The sequence below is a fragment of the Chroicocephalus ridibundus genome, chromosome 9, assembly GCF_963924245.1.
Source record: "Chroicocephalus ridibundus chromosome 9, bChrRid1.1, whole genome shotgun sequence".
Taxonomy (NCBI): domain Eukaryota; kingdom Metazoa; phylum Chordata; class Aves; order Charadriiformes; family Laridae; genus Chroicocephalus; species Chroicocephalus ridibundus.
In genome coordinates, this window is record NC_086292.1 from 9,360,752 (window position 1) to 9,382,794 (window position 22,043).

Here is a 22,043-nt window from a genome sequence, read left to right on the forward strand (position 1 = left end):
ACCTGATTTATGCTGGACGCATGTCCCGTGTTTTCCTTCCCTTCCCCTCCTTTTTCCCCAGTTATTTCATTTAGGAGTGCTCTGCTTGGCATGGGGCAGGGCCGGCAACGGCGGGGAGGAGCGAATGGCGGCCTCCTTCCTCTCACCGCCTCAGGCGGCCGTTTCCCGCCACAGGACTACACCTCCCGGCAGGCCCCGCGGACTACATCTCCCGGCATGCACCGGGGCCTCCCCCACTCCCCTCGGGCTGGGGCGGGTGCTGGCCCGTCACGTGAACGGGCGCGGTGGGCCCGCGCGGGGCGTGGAGCGCCGGGCGCCGCACTCGGGCCCGCCACGGCGAGGGCGGCCGCGTCCCGGTGAGTCTCGGTGGGGCCCGGGCCGGGCAGCGGGGCTGCCCCGGCGGGGTGCGGCCCTGTCCCCGCACCCCCAGCCCCTCCCTGCCCCGAGGGATCCGCTCCTCCCGTTTGCCCCCCCACCTCAGTATGCCCGGGCGGGGTCTGGTGCCGGCCCGGGCCTTCCCTCCGGCCCGGCCCCTCTGCCTTAGGGCACGGCGCGTCCCCCGTCGCTTGCCTCTTTGCCTCACTGGGTGGTCTGGGGGTGGCTGGAGGCATTTTTGAGGGTCCCCCTTTGCCGCCCCCAGCGCTTTGGGAGCCCCGCATCCCCGGCGGGCCACCCTGCCGGCAGTCACCTGCGGCCGCGGCCGGCGGGGCGCTTTGTGGCTGCGGGGCCGTGTTGTTGCTCTTGGGCTCCGGCTTCCCCTGACTCACGCCCTGATGTGCTGAATCAATCTGGAGGCGAGACGTCGCTGAAGCGCATAGCCCGGCGTCACGGCTTAGCAGAGGCACTTTGAACTGTAGTTTTTACCTTTCCTGTAAAAAGAAGTCCTCGCCCGTAACCTGAAAATGTTCAGAGTGCACTTTATTCGCTTTCAGACTTTTAAGCCACTGTAGGGTTCATTTCTGACTGGCTTAAATTTTGTTCTGAAGCATGTGGCTACTTTCAGTGTTCACGGCTGAAAAGATTAAACCTTCCATTTCAGCACAAACACTTTTAGTTCATTTAGAACAAGGAAAGACTCTTGAAGATGAGAGACTGTTTCTGCTTGCTGGTCTTTGTGCTATGGCAGTCAAAAAGCGTAATTCCTACTTTGTGTGATTGGTGGTTTTTGGTTGGTTGGTTTGGTTTTTTTTTCAGATGTACATGTATTAGCTTTTTTCTTTTCACAGAAAGCCCCATTTTTCTTGGTGCTATAGAAAGCAACACAGGCAAATCCAGTTTTAAAATTGTGTACGTGTTAAGTGTTTTGCAGTTGGCCTGTGGACTGACTTGTCATGATGGATACTAATCAAAACTATATATGTTTAAAAAGTACCTTGGCTTTACTGCATAATACCTGTTTTGGGGCAGTATTGTGCTCGTTACTTGTTAGTAGTCATACATTTGTTTATCATTAACCAGATTTGAAGGGCAGATATCTCATGGTACAGGATTAGCACTGTGCTGTAGTTTCCTTTTTAATATTAATTTGTGGCTTAGGTGGTTAAAAAAGTTAGGCTGTACAGTTATTAACAGCTGGTATGCGCAACAGGCTGTAAAACGCAGAACTTTTGGGGCTGTACGTAGCTTCATTGTTTGGCAAACGTCACAAGAGATGAGATGTGGTGTTTTCAATAAAATGCAGAATTTTCCCTTTGCACTGTTTATCATTCTATGCTTGGTCAGAAGGAAACTTCCAAAAGATGCACTTGCTGAAGAGACGGGGTTGTACCATTGTTGAGGTTGAGCAAACTCTAGTGTTAATGTATGCCTGATACGTAGAGTTACAGTGTTAACTGACAATAGTTAATTCAGAATGCAGGACTAATTTAATGAGAAGATACTGTAAATCTTTAATATTGTGTGTATTCTTTTAAAGGAGACAGCATACTAATTTTTCTAAGAATTTGAATCAGGTAAAAATAAGTTTTGTTTTATGGTCTATTCCTTCCGACTTCACCAACCGTTACATAGCGGCTTTCATATGAAAGTCATTCCTGAACGTATTTGGGAAAAGAAACAAATAAATGGCAGTATTCTTTGAGAAGGGATGAGAGAGGAAGTGCTTAACTGTGTGCAGCAAGATGCCCAAATATGTATGGGGAACATAAGCATGGTTAAAAGTCTGCGTAAGATTTACACATTAGAAACATTTCAAAACTGTATCTTAAAGTTTTAGAAGAGAAGGTTCTTCTCATTTCCAGCTACTTGATGCCAAACCTCCTGACACAAGATAAAACATAAAAAGAGCTAGTACTGTTTGTTTCCTTTCTCTGGAATGTTTTTAGTAGCAGCTATTCGGGGGTTTTGCTTCCTTTCTGAAGTTTTCTAAAAAGCAACGTCAATTGAAATATGCTAGCGGTGCTAACAGTGTCTTCCTACCTGTTCCATTCCTGTCAGGGGCCAGCTACAGCACAGAAGTCAAATGTTGTTTGAAGGCTGAAGGAATGAACACACTGTTGTCCTCTCATCTCACACTGAAGTGGGCATCTCTGCATTTTCTACAACTGAAATGACTTATTAAACCTGGAGGCTTCTGAGCAAGAGAAAACAAAAGTAAGCGTTTTCAAGAAGACTGGGTTACAGTTTTGTGTAAGATGGGATGTGTGTTTTTCAACAAAATCTAAGTAATTGGTGTGCAACCTCTTTGCTGAGTTGTTGCATATAACGAATGGAAAGGCTGTGTGCCAGAAGCTCTGTGTGATGTGACAGGACCCATTAATGCATAACATACATAGGCAGATGTGGAAGTATCAAACTTTCTGTGTTTGGAAAAGTACCTGCCTGTTACTTGAAATAGAGCACTCATAGCAGTATGGTGCTGCCCCATGAGTGAGTTAGGCAGGACAGTCCCAATCTCCCGTTTCTTAGGGACTGAAGCAAAGAACAGTTTGTAGATGACAGCATCGTAGTCCTTAGTCTACTTCTTTTTAAACAGAGACAAACTCCGAATGGTACTTCCTCCATGGTTTTATGTGTATTCAGAGAAGCGATTCATGTAGTAGAAGAAGGGACTAAACACAGTAGATGAAAGAGGAGGAGTCTGATGCGTCGATTGTACACGTTCTCAAAGGAAGGCTGGAGGAAAGCCTGAGTAGGGGATGTCATTTTAACTGTTACAGTGTCATTTTTTTAATACAGTATATCATTGTATAACAGATACAATTTCCATTTCTCTAGTGGAATCATCAGTTAAATCTTTAGCAATAGAACTACAGTGGCCTAAGGGGATATCTTTCAAGAAGAATGAGCAGGGAGCAACTGAAGGCTTTCTTAATAGAAAACTTTGAAGCTGTATTTGCTATCCCATAGGGTTTCCTGTCAACCGCATCAGCTTTTGACAATGTGGGAGGTATACATTCCCTGCAGGGGATGCAGAGTAGAGAAAATAGACTGGGTGGGTTTAGAAAGCCACGGATCAGCCTGCAGGCATAGGTTTCCTACAGATGTAATGCTGATTCTAGAGGTAAGGTGACAAATGGTTCCTAAAAAAAAACCCTCTCGCTTCTGTCATGCCACCTAATCTAGCTAGATTTAACAGCTACTTGCTGTACGGGCTGTATACATAGAGGGAAAACTACTACTTTATTCGATCCACTCACAAGACTGAACTTCTGCTTTAGAACTCAGTTACCAGAGTAGCAAATAATTTTATTTATTACCATTGAAGTAGGTGCTGCTTTTCCTTGTTACTGTGATATGAAGCATGAGAAATACCTAGTGAACAGATCAGAGTCCATCAGCAGATAAGTAACTTAGTGTCCATGATGGCATGTTTCCTACTGTATCATCCCTCTTTGTGAGAGAGCTTGTAATTCTCTTACGAGAAAGCTAGCCAGGATAAAAGCCAGGGATATCATCCTAAGCTACATTTTCAATATAATTTGAAAGGAGGAAGCAATGGGGGGGTTGATAATTAGAAGAAGTAATTTTACAAACTTTTGTGTTAAGTCTTGCTGGAAGTTGTGATTTACTTTGAAAATAGGATGGGAGTCAAATTCCATGAGAAGTTAATACAGTAAAAGAAAACCATCAAATGAAGACAGTAGAAATATCAATCAAGATAGAAGTGAAGATTTTTTTGCTCCCTCCAGCTGCTGTTTATTCAATACCTGGCTTCCATGTACAAGCTATGCAATATATATTTTTTTTTAAAGGAACATATACACAGAAATGCATAGGATCTGGCGGCACTGAGAAAATATTTGCCAGACTTTCTGCCAAGCTGTTGCTACTTGCTTCCGTTTGTAGAAATTCATTGTTAGGATATTATTTTTTTGTTAGTGCAAGATCTCCCTCCTAATATCTTCAAAACTACCTGCTATAGCGAGCCTATAAAATAGGATTGGGCAGGCAGCTGGCGCACTTCTAGTTTGTTTGCTGAATTAGCAGTCACTTGACTGTTGTGTACTCTTGTCACTTGCTCTTGTTCATATTGAGTCCTTTGGGGACAATGACTTGCCCTTTCAAATACAGGGCACGTTAGGGAACAAGAGAATGCTTTTTCTGGGAGAGGGAGCGTTTCTGATTCTTCACAAACAAATTCAGCAGTCCTTGTGACTTTGTACAGCTTGCCGATCACTTTTTAGCAGAGAATTGGCAACAGGAGGGATTCTGGAGTGCGTTTTTCTTAAAGAGAGGAAGCTTGGTGGAGAACTGACATTTAGCAAACAGGTAGCTCCAGATTGCAAGGGTTTTTTTCTAAGTGATACTTTTTTTGTAGGATACAGAAATTTTTTGTAATGCATTACCAATGGATTTAATTACCTGACTTAGAAACTTCAGTGCAGAAGGGCAAATACCAGAATGTGTTCTACGTACACATTATCCCATTGAGGCTTGTACTGCTGGCATGCTTTTTGTGTTCTAGTTATGGCTTGAATTGAGAAGGCTTTCAAAGAGACTTGAAAGCTCATATGGTTTCTCTGGAAAATGTAGATTTAGTAATTACATGGGAATGGGGGATATAATTTAGACATTAAGGGAGAAGAACCACCAGTGGCATAATCCTCTCGCAAATCACAAGGATCCACTTGAGGAAAGGTAAGGGCTTCAGACTGCATTACTAAGAGGTTACACTTGAAAGAACTTTACACCTGGTAACTGTGATGGTAAAGAAGAAATAGGAAATTCCATGATCTAGCAATACATGCTGACTCCAAAGATCCACTCTGGAATAAGTCCAAGTAGAAGCTTATGACTTGATATGCAAAGGTGGTCTGTTGGTGTAAACCATAGGTATGATTTGCCCTTGAACTCTGATGGTAAGACATTGTAAATGCTCTCTTAAGTGGCTTCATAGAGCCTCTTCTTTTTCCTGTTTAAATGATACGTACATCTCACAGGTAAGTCAGTTTTCCTTTCCTTCTGTTTGCCATCAGTTGCATAACAAGTGACAGGTAATTGCTACTGCCCACAATTAAATACATGTAACTGTGTTGTCTGAATTGGCATTGCTGTAGGCATGTTTTTGATGTCAGTACTGTATGACTTTAAAATGGTAACAGTCTGTTTTTTAGTTAAGTAGTCTAAATGTATCAGGTCAGAGAGCATGAACGACATAATTTTTTTTTTTTTTTTAAATAGAGTTTTGCTTCTAAAAACCTCCTGCATTAGTGTCTTTCACTGTTGCAGGAAGTTTTCATGGATTTTTTTTATTTCCTTTGGAAATAAATACAAGCAAGTATTTCTATGGTGTGGACAGTGTGGATTTTTTTGATGGTGTTCTTTTTGATTATTTTTTTTTTTTTTACTTTATCTGTTTGGAACTGGAATGTTCTTCCTTATGCTATTTATTTTTTGTAGCTTTGTTAATTTTTGGAGACTTCTGCTAGCTTGTTTTTTGTTTCTGTTATTGAATATAGTTCCTTTGTGCTAAAATACTACTCGGTAAATGAGTGTGAAAGAGATGTATTTATTTCTGTGGACTTGATTAGTTGGCTGTGGCACTTCTGTGGTCTTGCTGTGTTTCATTTTGGTTGATTGGTGCTCTTTGGTTAGGGCAGCTGATGTCTGGAAAACTGCCTTCGTTGCTGTAGATCTTTCTTGTGACTTGTTTCATATCCCTGTATATCTTTTTATCTAATTCTAAAATTTTATTAACCTTTAATGAGATGAATGACTACTCTTCAATTCATTATATTAAATGCTCATTTACTAGTATTAAAGATGCTGATGCTTATTTCAGTGACGCTGTGATGTGATAACTTAGATGCTGCTGTTGGCTTGACCCTTCAGGACTGTTGCTTTTCCATATTTTTTTTTTCCTAAAGGATTTATGTTCCTTTCTTTTTAATACTTAAAATGAAATATTTTTTTTCTCCCTTCTTGGTTGTCAGCTTAATTTTGCTACTGCTTTAGTGAGAAATTCCTAGAGTTTTGCTGTATTCTATATGTTACTTCTGAAAATCTATGTATTATGTGTTATCTCTTCTGTGCAGTTGTGGTGCTGACAGATGTGGTTTTGTTTTTAGGACTCCGTATTTTATGCTTTCAGTTTTATTATGTGAAACACGAGGCAGTATATTCATACTGTCTCATAGGTTGTTACTGTACCAAATAAAACTGTACAATCTTTGTGTAACACCAGTATACTTTGTCATTATAAACCTGCTTTTTCATTTTTTTGCATCTTCTGTTTAAATGAGGGTACGAGTAGCTTTTTCTATATACCTGCGCTAACTTAGACTTACCTCTGAAACACAGTGAAAAATTGCTTACTAATATAGGACTATTTTTCTTCTCTTTGAAACAATTCCTTATTTGGTATCAGGTCTAACTATGAAAATAACTTCATTTTTATCTGTACTGGCAGATGCCTTGCAGATCTTAAATGATTAACCCACTGCACTGATTGCTTTTAAGTGTAATAATTGTTTAATTGTAACTCTAACTCTTTTTAGAAGTGCTGTAATTGTTTTCTGAATTACTATGACAGCAAATGAAGGGGCTTAGTAAATTTTGTAACTATATTTTTTGGAGAGGCCTTGGACATGCACGGACATTTTTCATTCTTGCACAAATCATTATCTGGAGCAGGATTATGAGAACTTTGGTGTTATCCTGTGTCATGGTTATTGATGTGTGACGGAAATCGGAATGCTTCTAGAAGATGTTCGGTCAAACGTTTTGTTGTTCATTTTTGCTGTATTAGTAGATCTGAGTCTAGTAAGAGAAAATAATTCTCGTGCTTATCCAGTTGCCCTTATAATATTTTTTTATATATATATACACACACAAAATAACTGTTTCAACTGTAATAATATGTGCCACTAATGTCTTCTCATCATGTTTACCTCTTTACTCAGTATATTCTGTAAATGTCTTCTGTGTATGGCGATTTAGCAGTTTTACTTCCTCAGTCTTTACAGATTAACATATTGAACATTATAGACTATACAAAACTTTTAAAAGATCATTTTACATTAAGTGTTATCAAAATTGTTGTTGCTCCAAATGATTGATACAGGTACAAATTTGAAAGCGTTTTTTTCCAAAGTTTTAATCCAATGATGGAGAGTCAAAAATATCTGGAAAGTGGTGCTCACAATTTACTTGATGCAGTTTACTTGGTCTCAGATGTTTGTGGTAGTAATCCGTTGGCAGATGCAGATTATGTTGTGTTTGCGCATAAACTAGTTCTTTATATGTGTAAAGACTTTTAGGTTGACACAAGCATGGCTTAGTTATACAATAGTAACAAATTATTTGGTGTCATTCTGATGTGAAGATGGAAGTCTTAAAAGGACCAGCAAAATGTCAAGTGAGCTTTAATTTGTTCCTGGATCACAAACAATGAGAACTAATTTCATCAGGCTGTTGGCAATCTAATGGTTTATAAGAGTCTTGATGGTCTTTCCAAGCTGCACTGCACAAATCCTGTAACCTGTTGTCAGTGAAGAACCTTAAGGAAAGAATAGCTGGTCATTTCAGGTTTCTTAACCCTGAAAAGCTTATTTACATGTTTTAAAGTTTATTTAGATTTTCTGTGTGGGCATATGCTTGTGTCCGCAGGCATTTATTCATAAAAAGCGGATAGGATCCTTGAATTGACTTCTTCAATTCAGTCTGGCCTTCAGTCCCTACCCTTTTGAATCTTGTTGTGCCTGTATTCCTATGAATCCTAGGAAGCACAAGTATAAATATCATCTTTAATGAAAATACAGATTCCAAGTAGTTTGTTATTGTAAGATCATTGGAGCCTACATTTCTTGTTAGTGTTACTATATTAAGTTCTGGTAACTTTAACAAAGCTTTGTTTATTAGTTCAAGTTAAATCCAGTAAAATTGCTTTGTCTCCTTGCTATTCTAGATTCAGGGAAGAATGTTCAGCTGTTTGTAACTGTAAAATATCATAAACAAAGTTGTCTGATCTGTTTTAAATTTGCAGACTAATTGTACTTCTGTTGAGCCGCTAATAAGCGTGAGGTTTGTGTGGAAGTACATACGGGTGATACTGGGGAATAAAACGTGTTTGCAGTGGAAAACTACTTGCAAGATTTTTCCCTGTGTGGAAGGACTACTGCTGCTCAGTGATAATGAGAAAGTTGTAGCTATTTTAAGACTATGATGGAGTATGTTTTTGAATTGTTCATGGCAATATTAGTTTGGGAAGCTGCCAGAAGCTCCTTCTACAATTTGACAGAAAAAGAAATAATATTATAAAAGGAAATATTTCATGTTAATTTTAAATGTTTTTGAAAACTCGCTGACTCTTTTGGTAATAGTGGAGTCCACTTCTTTAAGGGTGTGTCCATGTTTCTGTGATGAGAACTTAACCTTGTCTGTTGCCTGAAGATCACAGAAGCACAGAGTAATTTAGGTTGGAAGGGAGACTTCAGGAGGTTTGATGTTCAACCCCTTGCTCAAAGCAGGATCAGACCCAGCTGCTCAAATCTTTATTCAGTTGGGTCTTAAAAACCTCTGGGGATGGGAGACTGCAACCTCCCTGGGCCCTGTTTTCACTGCCTGACACTGCTCTTACAGTGCAAAAGTAGGTTGTGTGTGTTCTGTTTTTTTCCCTACAATCAAGCTGGAATCTAGTTTGTTTCGGTTTCTCTTGTCCTCTCGTAACTCACCACTTTGAGGACTCTGTCTTCCCAGTAACCACCTCAAACGTACTGGTGGGTAGCTGTGAGGTCCCACTGAAGCTGTCTCTTCTTCAGGCTGAAGGATTCCCAGCTCCCTCAGCCTCTCGTTGTAGGGCAGACACTCCAGGTCCTGGTCCTCCTGGTGACCCTCGGCTGAACTTGCTGCAGTTTATCAATGCTTGTCTTGTCTGAGGTCTAAAAGTGGGCACTGTGCTAAATGCTGTCTAATGGGTGTTCTATAATGTAAAGTTTAATTACTTGACCATAGCCTATTTGTAGAAGTCAGGGAAATGAGGGTGGTTATAAAATGTGCTTGTTAGTATTTGAGTTTTTGAAGCGTGTTTGGATTTCAGAGCAAAATTTGGGTAGTGCTAAAAGAATTCTTGCACTTATACTGATGAAATAACTTGCATTAATTTTAATGAAAATGTTTGATGGATTTAAAAAAAAATAATCTGACAGATAACACCTTACCTTCAGTACCTATTTATGCAACTTAATTAGCTCTGAATAAGTCTAATTTGCATAATTGAAGTGTTGGAAATGTAACGTAGTTTGTTGTAATTCTGTAACGAAATATTCTGTAGAAATTGAAGGTAGTGGATCTGCTGTCACTGTAAAAGTCTGTTTAAAGCAATCAGTCTCATGGAGAGCTGGGGGAGTTTTACGCCAAGTGAACTTGCATACACAGGGCTGCTGCAAGACCTGCGCAGACGTCACATTTGTTTGGAGTGGCTGAGTGGGGTGGCAGCGTGGAGGGGAGGTGAGCTCTGTCTGGCTCTATTCGCAGGTTCCACAAAGAGAAATTTTTCCGAGAGTCTGAAAGGATCTTTGCTTATTCCTTTTAATTTACACTGAGGTTTGGAACAGTTATAGTCAGTGTTCTGGCGTGAGATGATTATTTCAGAATGGTAATTCACCCTGTGTAATGCTACAGTTCAGCCGAAACTTTGTGAATGTGCAGTAAGGGAGGAAATAATGTAGAAAGCAAAGGAGGAAACAGAAGGTTTTTAAAACACTTCATACTGTTCCCTGTGTGAGCAGCAGAAGTATGCTATGATCAGAGGTGTTGTTGAAAGGCATAAGGGATATCCAAACAAGCTTTTGCTCTTAGGAGCTTAAGCAGTGTGTTGGCACCAAGGAGGGTGCCCAGGATCCTGGGTGGGCTGGTGTGACCTCTGCTGAAGCTTGTCTTTCTGTGGCTTCGCTGGTGGAGTAGCTGCGGATGCAAGATCAACAGCTCGCTTGGGTGTGCCTCTACCTGCTGCAGTCAACATTTCCATTTTGCAGTGCAGATCTGTTCAGGGTTGCCACATCTTTTAAAAGTCACTTTTCTGGGGCTTGTTTATGCTCACTTGTCTCTCATGGTTGGTGCAGCCTTAATTTAAATTTATGTGAGCTCTTATTAAAACTGCTTTCTATGCTGACATACTAAAACTGGGGCTGCTGTGCCTTTGTGTCTCTGTCTCAGCTGGTATTTCTCACTTTAAATATGAGCAAAACCTACTTCATATGGAAGACATTTTAAAACCAGCTTCTAAATAAATACACCTTTGACGTTTATAAATATCTGGTTACTAGAAAACTTAAGCTTCTATAAATTAAGGCAAGTCATCTGAACAAATACTGGATGTTCACAAGTTAGCATAACAATATAGAAAAAGTTGACTGTACCTTAAGTTTTAAAGTATGTAAGATATTGCAAAAAAGGAAAAACTGTGAAAATGTCTTCTCTTAATCTTCTAAATTTTATAGTCAAAACATTAGTCTCCCGTGTTGCAATAGTTTTTCTGTGGAGGGTGGTTTGAAAGAACAATGATTTAATGTTGATTTAAATTGTTAGTGTTGCAGTAAAATTAGTTTAGGGCACCTCTGTTTCAGTATTTGGAGAAAGCTGAGTCTGCTGGAGACCCAGAAAGGAAGCAATACCTTGTGTGACAGGGTCACACAGGCCCCGCGGCATTCAAAAGCATTTTTCTTCATTTTTCAATTTAATGTGGGTTCGTTTGTTGTTTTTTTTTAATGTCTCTCTGTGTGGAGGGATGTGATTTTTATACCGATAAGCTGCATCACTGAATATTACAGTTTAAAACACACTGTCAGGTTTCCTATGCTTTCTTTTTGAGGCGTGGAAGGCTTGGGCACTTTTGGGAGGTAACAAGCTTGTAGAACTCCAGGTTGTGGTTTTCCACCTTCCTGCACAGACACATTCCTGTGTCCTTACAGTAACTTCGAAGCATTTTGGACCCTGCATTTTAACCTGTCACTTGTGTTGGACTGTTGCAGTGTCACTGAGAGCCCACAGTCGTGCAGGGGCATGGCCTGGTGTGTCCTGGTGCAGAGAGGCCCCTGCAAATTTTCTTCAGTGTTGAGAGGGGAGAGAAAGTGCTTATTTAAGGCTACAATGTTTCATTTATGGAACAGAAACAAAGATTGCGTGGTCTGTAATCACAAACAAACAAAAACTCTTCAAGATTGCTGTAGGATGTCAAATCTGCTTGTTGAAGGATGTGTGACTAGTGAAAGGGAAGTATAATTTGGTAGAAAGTTACTGTTTGGAGTAACTTCAAGTATAAGCGTTTCTGCAGCCTGTGTTCTAGAGATCCCTTGTGCAATGTCAGGAAATGATTAAGATGATGAGTCCTGTATCATGCAATTCTGTCTTTAATCAATACCATAAAAAAATAAAAATAAAGTCCTTTTCCTTTAAACATAGCAAGGCTCTTCAGAGCAGAAGGCTGGACACTCCCCCTTCTGGTGTGCTAACTGAAGTTTCAGTTTAGGAAATGGGGGATTGTTTTTAAAAGTAGTAGTACTGTGGAACTCCTGCTTTTCCCTTTCCTTTTCTTTTTTTTTTTTTTTTTTTTGTTTAACTTGAAGCATTTGAATGTATTGACATGCTTGTGTTTTGAAGAGCTGTGCAATAATTTCATAGTTTGTCCCTGTTTTCCTAAATGAGAAGCCTTAATACTAATGCTCCAAGTAGTTTGCATTTCACAGTACGTGTATCCTGTTGCTTAAAACAAGCACTCTAATGTCTGTTGACTGAACTAATAATAGTACTCAAACAACTGAATTCCAAAATACAGCTTGAGTCAGAATATTCCATATAATAAGAACCAATCCCAGAGCTAGCAGTGAATTTCTTCTTAAATTTGGATGCTTTTAAGTAGTGACTTTGAATTACAAGGCACTGTGTAATTTTTTAAATTAATAGTAACTTGCAAAACATTCCTGGAAGCTCTTCATATCTACCTGTGGACCTCCAAAATCTCTCCTGTAAATAGTATGCAGTCCAGGAGGAAGTTTAAGTCTCCAATTTGTGCTTTCTCATCAGATACCCGGTATGGCCTCATCGTCAACACCTAAATATAATTCAAATTCCTTGGAGAGTTCCTCAAGTAAAAGGGTGAGTGTAACTTTTTTCATGTTTTTTACATCAGAGGTCCCAGAGGTCATTATCTTCCGTATTTGGGTAGAAAAGTGAATGTCTGAATTATTCTTTTCTTGAATGTATATACTTATTTTTATTGCTAGAATTCTAATGCAGGTAACTGAATTGATTTAAATACCTTTCAGAGTGGATGGGTGAAATATTCTCTGTATCACAAGTTATGAGAGACTCCTTAAAATCAATTCTAACATACTTACTCTTATCCTTGCTTTCTACATCGAAATATTCTGTGGCATTCTTGAAGATTTTTGGCACTTTGGTGCTATACAAAGATTCTGTTCTGCAATTGACAAGTTATGCCTAGATATGAATGGCTGGCTCAGTTTTAAAATGTTAACCTGTAGCGGGATATACATTAAAGTAATCTAAATGGCATTCCCCTCTACTTTTTGATGCTGCGTGGCTGAAGAAAACGTAACCTGTGTGCAAGAAAACAGGCATGAAGGTTTTATTTAGCTTTTTTAACATTTGCTAAAAACCAAAAAATCATTTTCTATTAATCATTCTTAAAAACTACTGAACGTGGGAAAGTCACAAATGAGTAGACTGTGTGTAATAGCTGTGAGTACATTGCTGAAGTGATTTCAGTTGATTTGTTTTTCCAAGTCCAGCATACTTGGAAAATTAAATGCACAAAACTTTCAGAGAATTTACAGTGTAGAAATTTCATTCCAGTTCAGTGCAAATATAGTTAACTATTATTTTATGAGGAGAAAGACTAAAAGACTAAAGACTAAAAGACTTAAGACTGAAGACTAAAACATAATGCTTGTGTTTCAGATCTGTTCAACCTTTAAACGTTTAATAGTTGCAGTTTAGGATAGTGGTGTGTGTTCCTGTTTTGGTTCAGTCTGTAAATTTCTACTGTGGAAAAACCTGTTCTTTCCCATGCAGAAATTACCATTAAGATTTTTTGAATCTCGAACTTGAAGGAATCGTAAAGAAAATACGATGTGGTGTTGTACTTGTCTTTCTTTAGACTCTGAAAGATGGAACTAACTGGGAACAAAATGAAGAAATACCTCGTCTTCCAGGAGAGACTAGAGTTACAGGTATGAAGCTATATAGCTGCCTAATGCCTTGTATGTTCAGGTGTCTGGCATATACATGTATCTTACTGGATAGTTTCATAATTTGGACTGGTTAAGGCTGGGGGTAAGCGATACTAAAATGTCATGCATTTTTTTAAGTAGTTGCGGTAGGAATTTTTTTTTTACCGCTTGTCACAAGTAACTTTCTAAGTCTTTAAAATCTTGGTTTTCACATGTGGCAGATCCTCTGATACAAGGCAGTTGCAAGTCAAGATGTGTCATAATTGTATTTACAGACTAAGTAGCACGTGTCTAGTGATGAGAGCCCCTCCAAGCTTTCTGAAGCCAAGAGAATTGTACGTGCTACCCACTGTGTATTGATATCTTGTACAGTAGTGTGGAACCTTAGCCCAAGCTGTGACTACCCTAAGTACAATCTTACGCTTCCTGGACACAATATGGCATATACGTAGCTACTATGCGCTTGTTAGCCTTTACATACACTAATGTTGGAGCATAAGAAAGATTAATGTATTGTGTACAGTGGTTTCTTACTTGATGGAGGCTCTTCTGGAATGGAGCCTTTCCATGGAAGTTTGTGTTGAGGTATCACAATGTTACCAAAAGTGGTCCGTCTTTTATTTCTGAAGCTTCCCCTTCCCCCCTGCCCAAGGATTTTTTAGGCGGGTTTGTAAACGAGGTTGGCTGAGATGAAACCAAAGTGGTGATTCAGAGGAAGTAGTTATGTTTTTAATGAGGAAAGTTGTGGGGAAGGCATGAGGGAGAGGGCGTGGGACTAAGATGAATGTTTGATATGATCCTTATGGAAATTGTCTGTGCTTTGGGGCAGCACACTGGAAGGAAGGTGCTCGTTGTGGAAGGCAGATAAATAGGTTGGGCTGAAGAAATGAGTGGACGGGGAGAAATAGGTGTGTTGTAGTGATTCACTTGAGTTTTTAACAGCATTACTTCAGTTAAATCTTTGGTTTTTTGAGTAGTATGTGTTAGTAGTCGTTTTGTTACTGCCTTTGCTGAAACACTGCTGATGGCCATGCTGTACTTGATTGCCTCAAATTGAAATGTAATGTTTTTCTTCAGGATAGTGAGTTCCCTAAACACTTTACAACTTGAACTATGTCCTTCAATGCAGAATTGGTTACAGAGCACTGAAAGATGTAATAGTATCAACAGAAGAACGTGTTTGTTCTGGCACAGTGAATAGGCTGGTTCAGTAGTCACAGAGAGGACTTAAATCTACTCACTGTTCTGTGTCCTGCCCTCTCTCACATAGTGGCGAGAAAGAGAACACAAATGTAACGAGGAAAAGGCTACTGAAATCTGCTAATTTAATTGGGGCAAGTTTAGTATACGAAACTTTCACATTTTCTTAATAATTCAAGTGGACAGAATTCAGACTTTTAAAATTCATTAATCTCTCTCGTAAGAGTGGCTTTTATGAGTGCAGCTGTCTTTATTTTACTGCTAGTTAACCAATGCTGTCCTTAGCTCTGATTTTTTCTTTTCACAATCTTTAAGAAATGTTGCATTTCTTACAGACAAGGATGTTATTTATATGTGTCCATTTAATGGCCCTGTTAAAGGAAGAGTGTACATCACAAACTACAGGCTGTACCTAAGAAGTGTGGAAAATGTGAGTAATATGCCACAATTACTTCCGTGGGATGAGTTGGCTTTAAACCCCCTTCCCTTCACCCCCACTGCCTTTGATTTATTTTGTGGCCAGTTCATTTGTTCTAGTTTTGGCACACGTATACTTGTGGAATTGCATGGGAGGCTTTTTACTTGAAATGGTCTGTAATGTTTGTAATAACCATATCTTAATTGTGTAATGACTAAATAGTAATTGCCTTTGTGCCACTGAGAAGTCTGTATGAAAATGGAAGTTCCTTGAAGTTAAATGTGTTGTAAAAGTGTGATTTTTGCTTGGTAAAATTACAGTTTAATCACTTACGCTGAACTGATACCTTTTATCTTTTGTCTGTTTGAGCTTTTTTGATAGCTGTTCCCTTTACACTTATTCTGTGATAGATCAAGGGCAGCAACTAATGATGTGCAATAGTTCTTAAAGTGGCTATGAGTAAACCAAGATTTTGATTGTCCTCACTGTTGGAAAATACTTTGATCAATAGAACCTCACATGGGCGGAGGGAGTAGTAGTGTGTTTGATAAGCAGCAACGTGAAAGAGAATAAAATATGCTTGTTGTCTGTTTCATAATAATTTTTTTTTTTAAGAATAAGGTTTTAGGACTACTGAATGGAGGTCTTTCTGGTTGCAGCTAACTCTACTAGTAATCTCTCTTTCATTTTGTTCTACTTTATTCTGTATAGCAATAAAGCAGTCTTAGTAAGCAGAGGCAATCAGAAATACGTAGCAGAAGGCATCTTTTAGGGTGTTGCCACCTTTTTTCCCTGCGTATTGTATTAGACTTGAAGTACTTTTGTTGCATATTAAATTAGAGTTCGAGGCTGTAGAGTGACTGCACAGGCTTCATAACATGTTGGGAGAGGAGACTCGATCAAACGCAGAAACGCACTTTTGCTTCCTGTATGTATTTCACGTCTGCTTTCTATTCTAGAATGCATAAGAACATTTTGCTTGAGTCTTCTTTTCAGATTAATCTTTTCCTTACTCATACCTTCATTGCAGGATCCAGTTGTGATACTGAATGTTCCATTGGGTGTAATTTCAAGGATTGAAAAAATGGGAGGAGCCTCAAGCAGAGGAGAGAACTCTTATGGATTAGATATAACCTGTAAAGTAAGACTTTCCAATAATTCCAGAGGTTCCTTTTCTCACTGCTTACCTATTTATAGGAATGAAAAAACACATCTTTCTCACATCTGAATTTAAAAAGAGTTTTTTGGAACTGGACAGGGAAATACCTTTTGTATAAAGGGCAGTGGTGGGTTGACCCTGGCTGGACACCAGGTGCCTGCCAGAGCTGCTCTGTCACTCCCCTCCTCAGCTGGACAGAGGAGAGAAAATATAATGAAAAGCTTGTCACTTGAGATAAGGACAGGGAGAGATCATTCACCAATTACTGGCATGGGCAAAACAGACTCGACTTGGGGAAATTAATTTAATTTATTACCAATCGGATCAGGGTAGGGTAATGAGAAATACAAACTAAACCTTAAAACGCCTTCCCCCCACCCCTCCCTTCTTCCTGGGCTCAACTTCACTCCCAGTTCTCCACTTTCTCCCGCGAGTGGCGCAGGGGGATGGGGAATGGGGGTTGCAGTCAGTTCATCACACGTTGTCTCTGCCGCTCCTTCCTCCTCAGGGGGAGGACTCCTCATACTCTTCCCCTGCTCCAGTGTGGGGTCTCTCCCATGGGAGACAGTCCTCCATGAACTTCTCCAACATGAGTCCTTCCCACAGGCTGCAGTTCTTCATGAACTGCTCCAGGGTGGGTGCCTTCCCATGGGGTGCAGTCCTTCAGGAACAGACTGCACGGTGTCACGAGTCCTGCCAGCAAACCTGCTCCAGTGTGGGCTCCTCTATCCATGGGTTCACAGGTCCTGCCAGGAGCCTGCTCCAGCGTGGGCCCTCCACAGGGTCACAGCCTCCTTTGGGCATCCACCTGCTCCAGTGTGGGGTCCTCCACAGGTTGCAGGTGGATATCTGCTCCTCCATGGACCTCCATGGGCTGCAGGGGGACAGCCTGCCTCACCATGGTCTTTACCACAGGCTGCAGGGGACTCTCTGGTCCAGCGCCTGTAGAACCTCCTGCCCCTCCTTCTTCACTGCCCTTGGTGTCTGCAGAGTTGTTGCTCTCACATATTCTCAATCCTCTCTCCCAGCTGCTATTGGGCAGTAACTTTCCCCTTCTTAAATATGTTATCCCAGCGGTGCTACCCACTGTTGCTGATGAGCTTGGCCTTGGCCCGTGGTGGGTCCATCTTGGAGCTGGCTAGCATTGGCTCTGTTGGACATGGGGGAAGCTTCTAGCAGCTTCTCACAGAAGCCACCCCTGCAGCCCCCTCCCTGTTACCAAAACCTTGCCCAATACAAAGGCTATTTAACTGTCCTCTCTGCATGCAAGGACAGGGCTTGGTCTTCCTTTCCAAACCACTAATTGACAAGAGGTTTTGCACACGGTAGTCGTCTTTTAGGGCATTATTCCTGCATTGCTTCATTATTTCATTTGTTCTGAAAGGAATTTTTCTATAAGCCTAAAATCTTTGAAGAACACCTCAAATGGGGGGTTTGTGGGCTGTAAAAGCAGTGAAAACTTTATGTAACAGCTATCTCTTATTTTTTTCGTCTCACAAAAAAGAATTATGTTGCCATGAAAAAATATAGTCATAGGGGAGTTCCCAGTGGATAGTTCAGGATCCTTTACTTGACTCATTAATGGAGTATGTATACACATTTGATTTTAGTAGTTAATGTGCAGACTGCTTATTTTGACGTTAGTGATGAGAAAATAGCTAGGGACAATGTAGTCTAGACAGATTATTGGCAAACTTTCATTTTGAAAACATAGAGTAACTCCCATCCTGCAAACATTCAATAGCCCATGAGACTTCTTAGTGAATCAGATACAGTCATTTCTTATAGCTTTATGCCAAAGCAGCATTTGCACCACACAGAATGTGGTACTGCTTTATTTGTAGAATTCTTATGCTCTATTCTATTTTATGGGATAAGAAATAAAACTGAACATTCACAATGGTTTGAGGTGTGTTGCAAGCAGATTCTAAATCATGTTTAGTGTGTAATATGGCATTTGTACATCAGATAAAAGTATCTTACTGCTTTGGTTCACTTAAAACATAATGCCTTTGTTTTAGGATATGAGAAATTTACGGTTTGCATTAAAACAAGAAGGGCACAGTAGAAGAGATATATTTGAAGTCCTCACAAAATATGCTTTTCCCCAGTCACATAACTTGGTAAGTTACATAATATATATTATTGAATTTTCTCAATGTAGAGTTCTTGCCAATTAACTTTAACTGTTTGACCTGCTAATGGACATCATGGCTGCTTAAAAAGAATAACCACAGGATCTGGTGTCAGCATAAACTGAAGAGAATTAGTGTTTTTATTTTGTACGTTTACAACAGTTACATCTATTTGTAAAATTATGGACGCTGTATGCTGTACTTCAGGTAAACGACTGAGCATCTCTGATGCATAGAGATTTCATTATTCAGACTGCAAGTTATCCTCCCTAATTAGGAAACGTAGTAGTACATGCCTTGATTCTTGAAAATGTTAAACTATTGGGCAGTCTCCAAGGCAATGATAAATATGAATCACCGAAAGCTTTACTTCAGGAAAAGAAGACATGGTAAGACACTTGTTTTATTGATAAAACTGATGAAAAATATAACAGGTAGCTAATACAGTAATGAATTTACACAGATTTATTTCAGGTAAAAAAAATATCTTGTGGAAGGAAATGAGTAACAATAATGTTAACTATCCATTATCTTCCCTTTCTTTGCCAAAATCTGCGTACTGTGCTTGGTGGATCATTTTGACATCTCCTTAGTAAATGTGTTATTTTGTCTTTTGTAAAATTCAGTTTACATTTTATTGGGGTGCTTTCATTTAGGATAATTATATAAGAGCTCTCTTGACAAAATGTCCGAGGTTCTGCTATGAATTTTTAAGAACTTTGTTCAGAGAATTGTTGAGTATATGAAGCTGCAGCAAGAATCTTACTTCCGTCTTCAAAGATACATACGTGTCCATCAATGGGCTATACTCTATAAACATTTAATTCTTTAAAACTTTTTTGCAGAAAGTTTTCATTCTGTATGCAAACAGTCTGTGGAATGAAAGCATAAGGAAAAAGAAACATTTTTGCTTAGAATATTTTGTGGAGTTGACAAATAGGTCTTAAGAAATGAAAAAGATTTCTATATTTGGGTAGGTGTGAGGAGTTGTACTCACAAAGAAAACTGTTGTAGAAGTGAATATATCTCTGACTCTACTGCTGGCATTTTGTGCATCTTACAATAGAGAACGATTGAAAGCATAACAGGATATATGGACCTTAAAAGGATGATGGAAAAATGAGAGAAAGTTGTATGTATAAGTATCAAATTATAGAGAAATTTAGGTCAAAAGGGACTTCTGGACATCATCTGGTCCAGGTTTCTGTTGCAAGTAGGGCCTTAGATTGGGTTATCCAGAGCATGGTCAAGTCTAGTCCTGAATATTTCCTGCAAGGTAGATTCCGTCCTGTCTCTGAGCAATCTCATCCAATATTCAGTTGTTCTTATGATGAAGAATTTTTTTTCCTTACATTGAGACTTGTGTGGATTTGCGTGTAGTGAATGTGGACAGATTAAGCTGTAATTGACTTAGGAGAGTCCATTGTATTTTTATTTTTTTTTTTTCTGTGGTGTCTAATCCAACTACAGGGCTTAGAATAACATGGTGATGAGGTGTGGACTTGTATTAGGTTTTGTAATCCAAAAAGATCCAGTGTTCCTGTCCACTGATGGTAGTGAATAATGTGTGGAGTAGTACAATTCCTGCTTTATTTGTTGCACCTATTGAACCTGGCAGAGCTCATCATTACATGGCCTGGCCCATTTTGAGTATAACTTGCCAATAAAAATTATGCTCAATAACAAAAGGCTCAGTCAAGGCAATTTTGCATTCAGATTCAACAAAGCACAAAACTTGGGAAGATAGTGACAATATGGAGAATGGCCATACTTTATCTCTCTTAACTATATCTAAAGCAGGGTATAACAATTAGAAATTACGATTACATTGGAGTGAAATAAAGTGAGCCTATCTTATATCATGAAGTTGCACCTGTCCTTATTTTCTAATGTCACAAATGTGGATGAGCCCTTAACTTCAAAATGAGCTAAGCAAGTCTGTGATATTTTTGATGTGCTTTCATCGTCTTTTGGCAAGCAGTTTGAATCGATCCTGCCAAAGGTGGGCATCTCTGCCTGGTGGTTCATTCCTGCCCTGGTTTTCCCTCTGTGAGTTTGAGGCTGCATGATGAACCATATGGGGAACTGAAAAGGGACTAAAGCTATACAAGGAGAAAAAAATAAAAGCTTTACCCTGAGTCACTTCCTCAATCTTGTTAGCGTGGTGTGAGGATGGGGTCAGGGCATCTGTGGGTGGATGCGAATGAAGAGGAATGATTAGGACTGCCTCTTTCAGTGGCTGGTTTAGAACAAGGTTTCACCGTCTGAATGCGACAGTGTGTCTGGGCTGTACATGCCTGCCTTCTCCCCTGAATGTACGCTAACACTCTGACCATGCAGCCACCTTGATCAGGGATCTATAAAGCCACAGCACAATCTATAAAGAACGTGCTGTGGCTTCATATGACAGCTGTGAAGGTGGCAGCCCTCTGCTACTAAAGTGCTGAGGTCTTGCTTTTTTCTGGTCTCCTTCTCTCTCCCTTCCAGCCATGTGCGTGATTATTCTTCTTGTACCAAACTGACAGTTGTATAATTACCAAGTAAGCCAATGTAGCTCACTTACCCAGCACAAAATATTCTGTTTTCTGAGTTAGTCTTGTGCCACTTTTAATAATTTAAGGAGACCTGGTTTGAAATCAGTATGCAGCAGAACCAGGGCAAGAGAAGGCATGTGAGTGGAACAGGGAGCAGGCAGGAGAGGAAAGAGAGTGATGTCCTATTGTTAGTAGTGTTAAACTGGTAATTTTGCTCAGACCACCCTGTGGAACCTTGATCTTCAGCTGCTTCAGCAGCACTGATGCTTGTGCAGCTCTGCAGTGGAACGAAGGCATCATCAGGACAGTAAAGGTTTAGACCTTTTTTAATCTATATTTATATTATTATCTATATATCTTTAGATTTTTATCTATATATTTTATGTCAGATTTTTATCTGACTTATTTTTATCTGTAGCGGAACCCTATCCTTAGAGGTTAAGAAACAAGAACTTCTAGTGATGCCTTGCTCCCATTTTCTTCACGTTATGCCATTCTCGGACAAATGGATGGTAAATAGAGCCCAAAACGTTATTTCTGAGCGGAGTGTACTTATTGTTTTCAAGACTTCTCTCCGTCACCATTCAAACAGCAGTGTTTGAGAGCCTATAATAAATCACAGGTCTGTTTGCAACTGTTTGTCAGTGTCTCAACATTGTCCTGTGTGCTTACTTCCAGAATCTAATTCTTGTCTCTCTCCAGTTTGAGCATAGGTTGGGTTCAGATCTCCTTGAATAAATATCATAATGTAAAATCTGATAGCTCATCTGACTGACAGCTTAGTTGATAGGGAACAAAGAGCTGCTGTCCATAATCCTCTGTTGCATTTGCAAACTTGTGCTAATTGAAAGAAAATTGTTGCTGAAAGTGTTTTTAAAGAAGTTTTTTTTCAAAAAAAACAAAACAAAAACCCCAAACCACTCAAAATTAAATGTTTGTGGTACCCACAAAAAATGAGATATATTT

The 22,043-nt window shown here is 39.7% G+C and overlaps 1 protein-coding gene across 3 annotated transcripts in view; it reads left to right on the forward strand.

Moving 5' to 3' along the window:
• The first annotated feature begins 243 nt into the window (after nt 1-243).
• Nucleotides 244-22,043, forward strand: part of MTM1 (myotubularin 1) — a 46,327-nt gene continuing 24,527 nt past the window's right edge. For 2 of the 3 annotated variants that reach the window (XM_063345853.1, XM_063345856.1), the window contains exons 1-7: nt 246-356; nt 2,437-2,592; nt 12,463-12,534; nt 13,559-13,631; nt 15,167-15,261; nt 16,280-16,390; nt 18,430-18,531. In XM_063345853.1, the coding sequence (XP_063201923.1) occupies nt 12,472-12,534; nt 13,559-13,631; nt 15,167-15,261; nt 16,280-16,390; nt 18,430-18,531 (444 nt within the window). In that variant the 5' untranslated portion in view covers nt 246-356; nt 2,437-2,592; nt 12,463-12,471. Of the gene's footprint in view, nt 357-2,436; nt 2,593-12,462; nt 12,535-13,558; nt 13,632-15,166; nt 15,262-16,279; nt 16,391-18,429; nt 18,532-22,043 lie in introns of all 3 variants that reach the window. The other variant, XM_063345854.1, reaches the window with a different exon arrangement.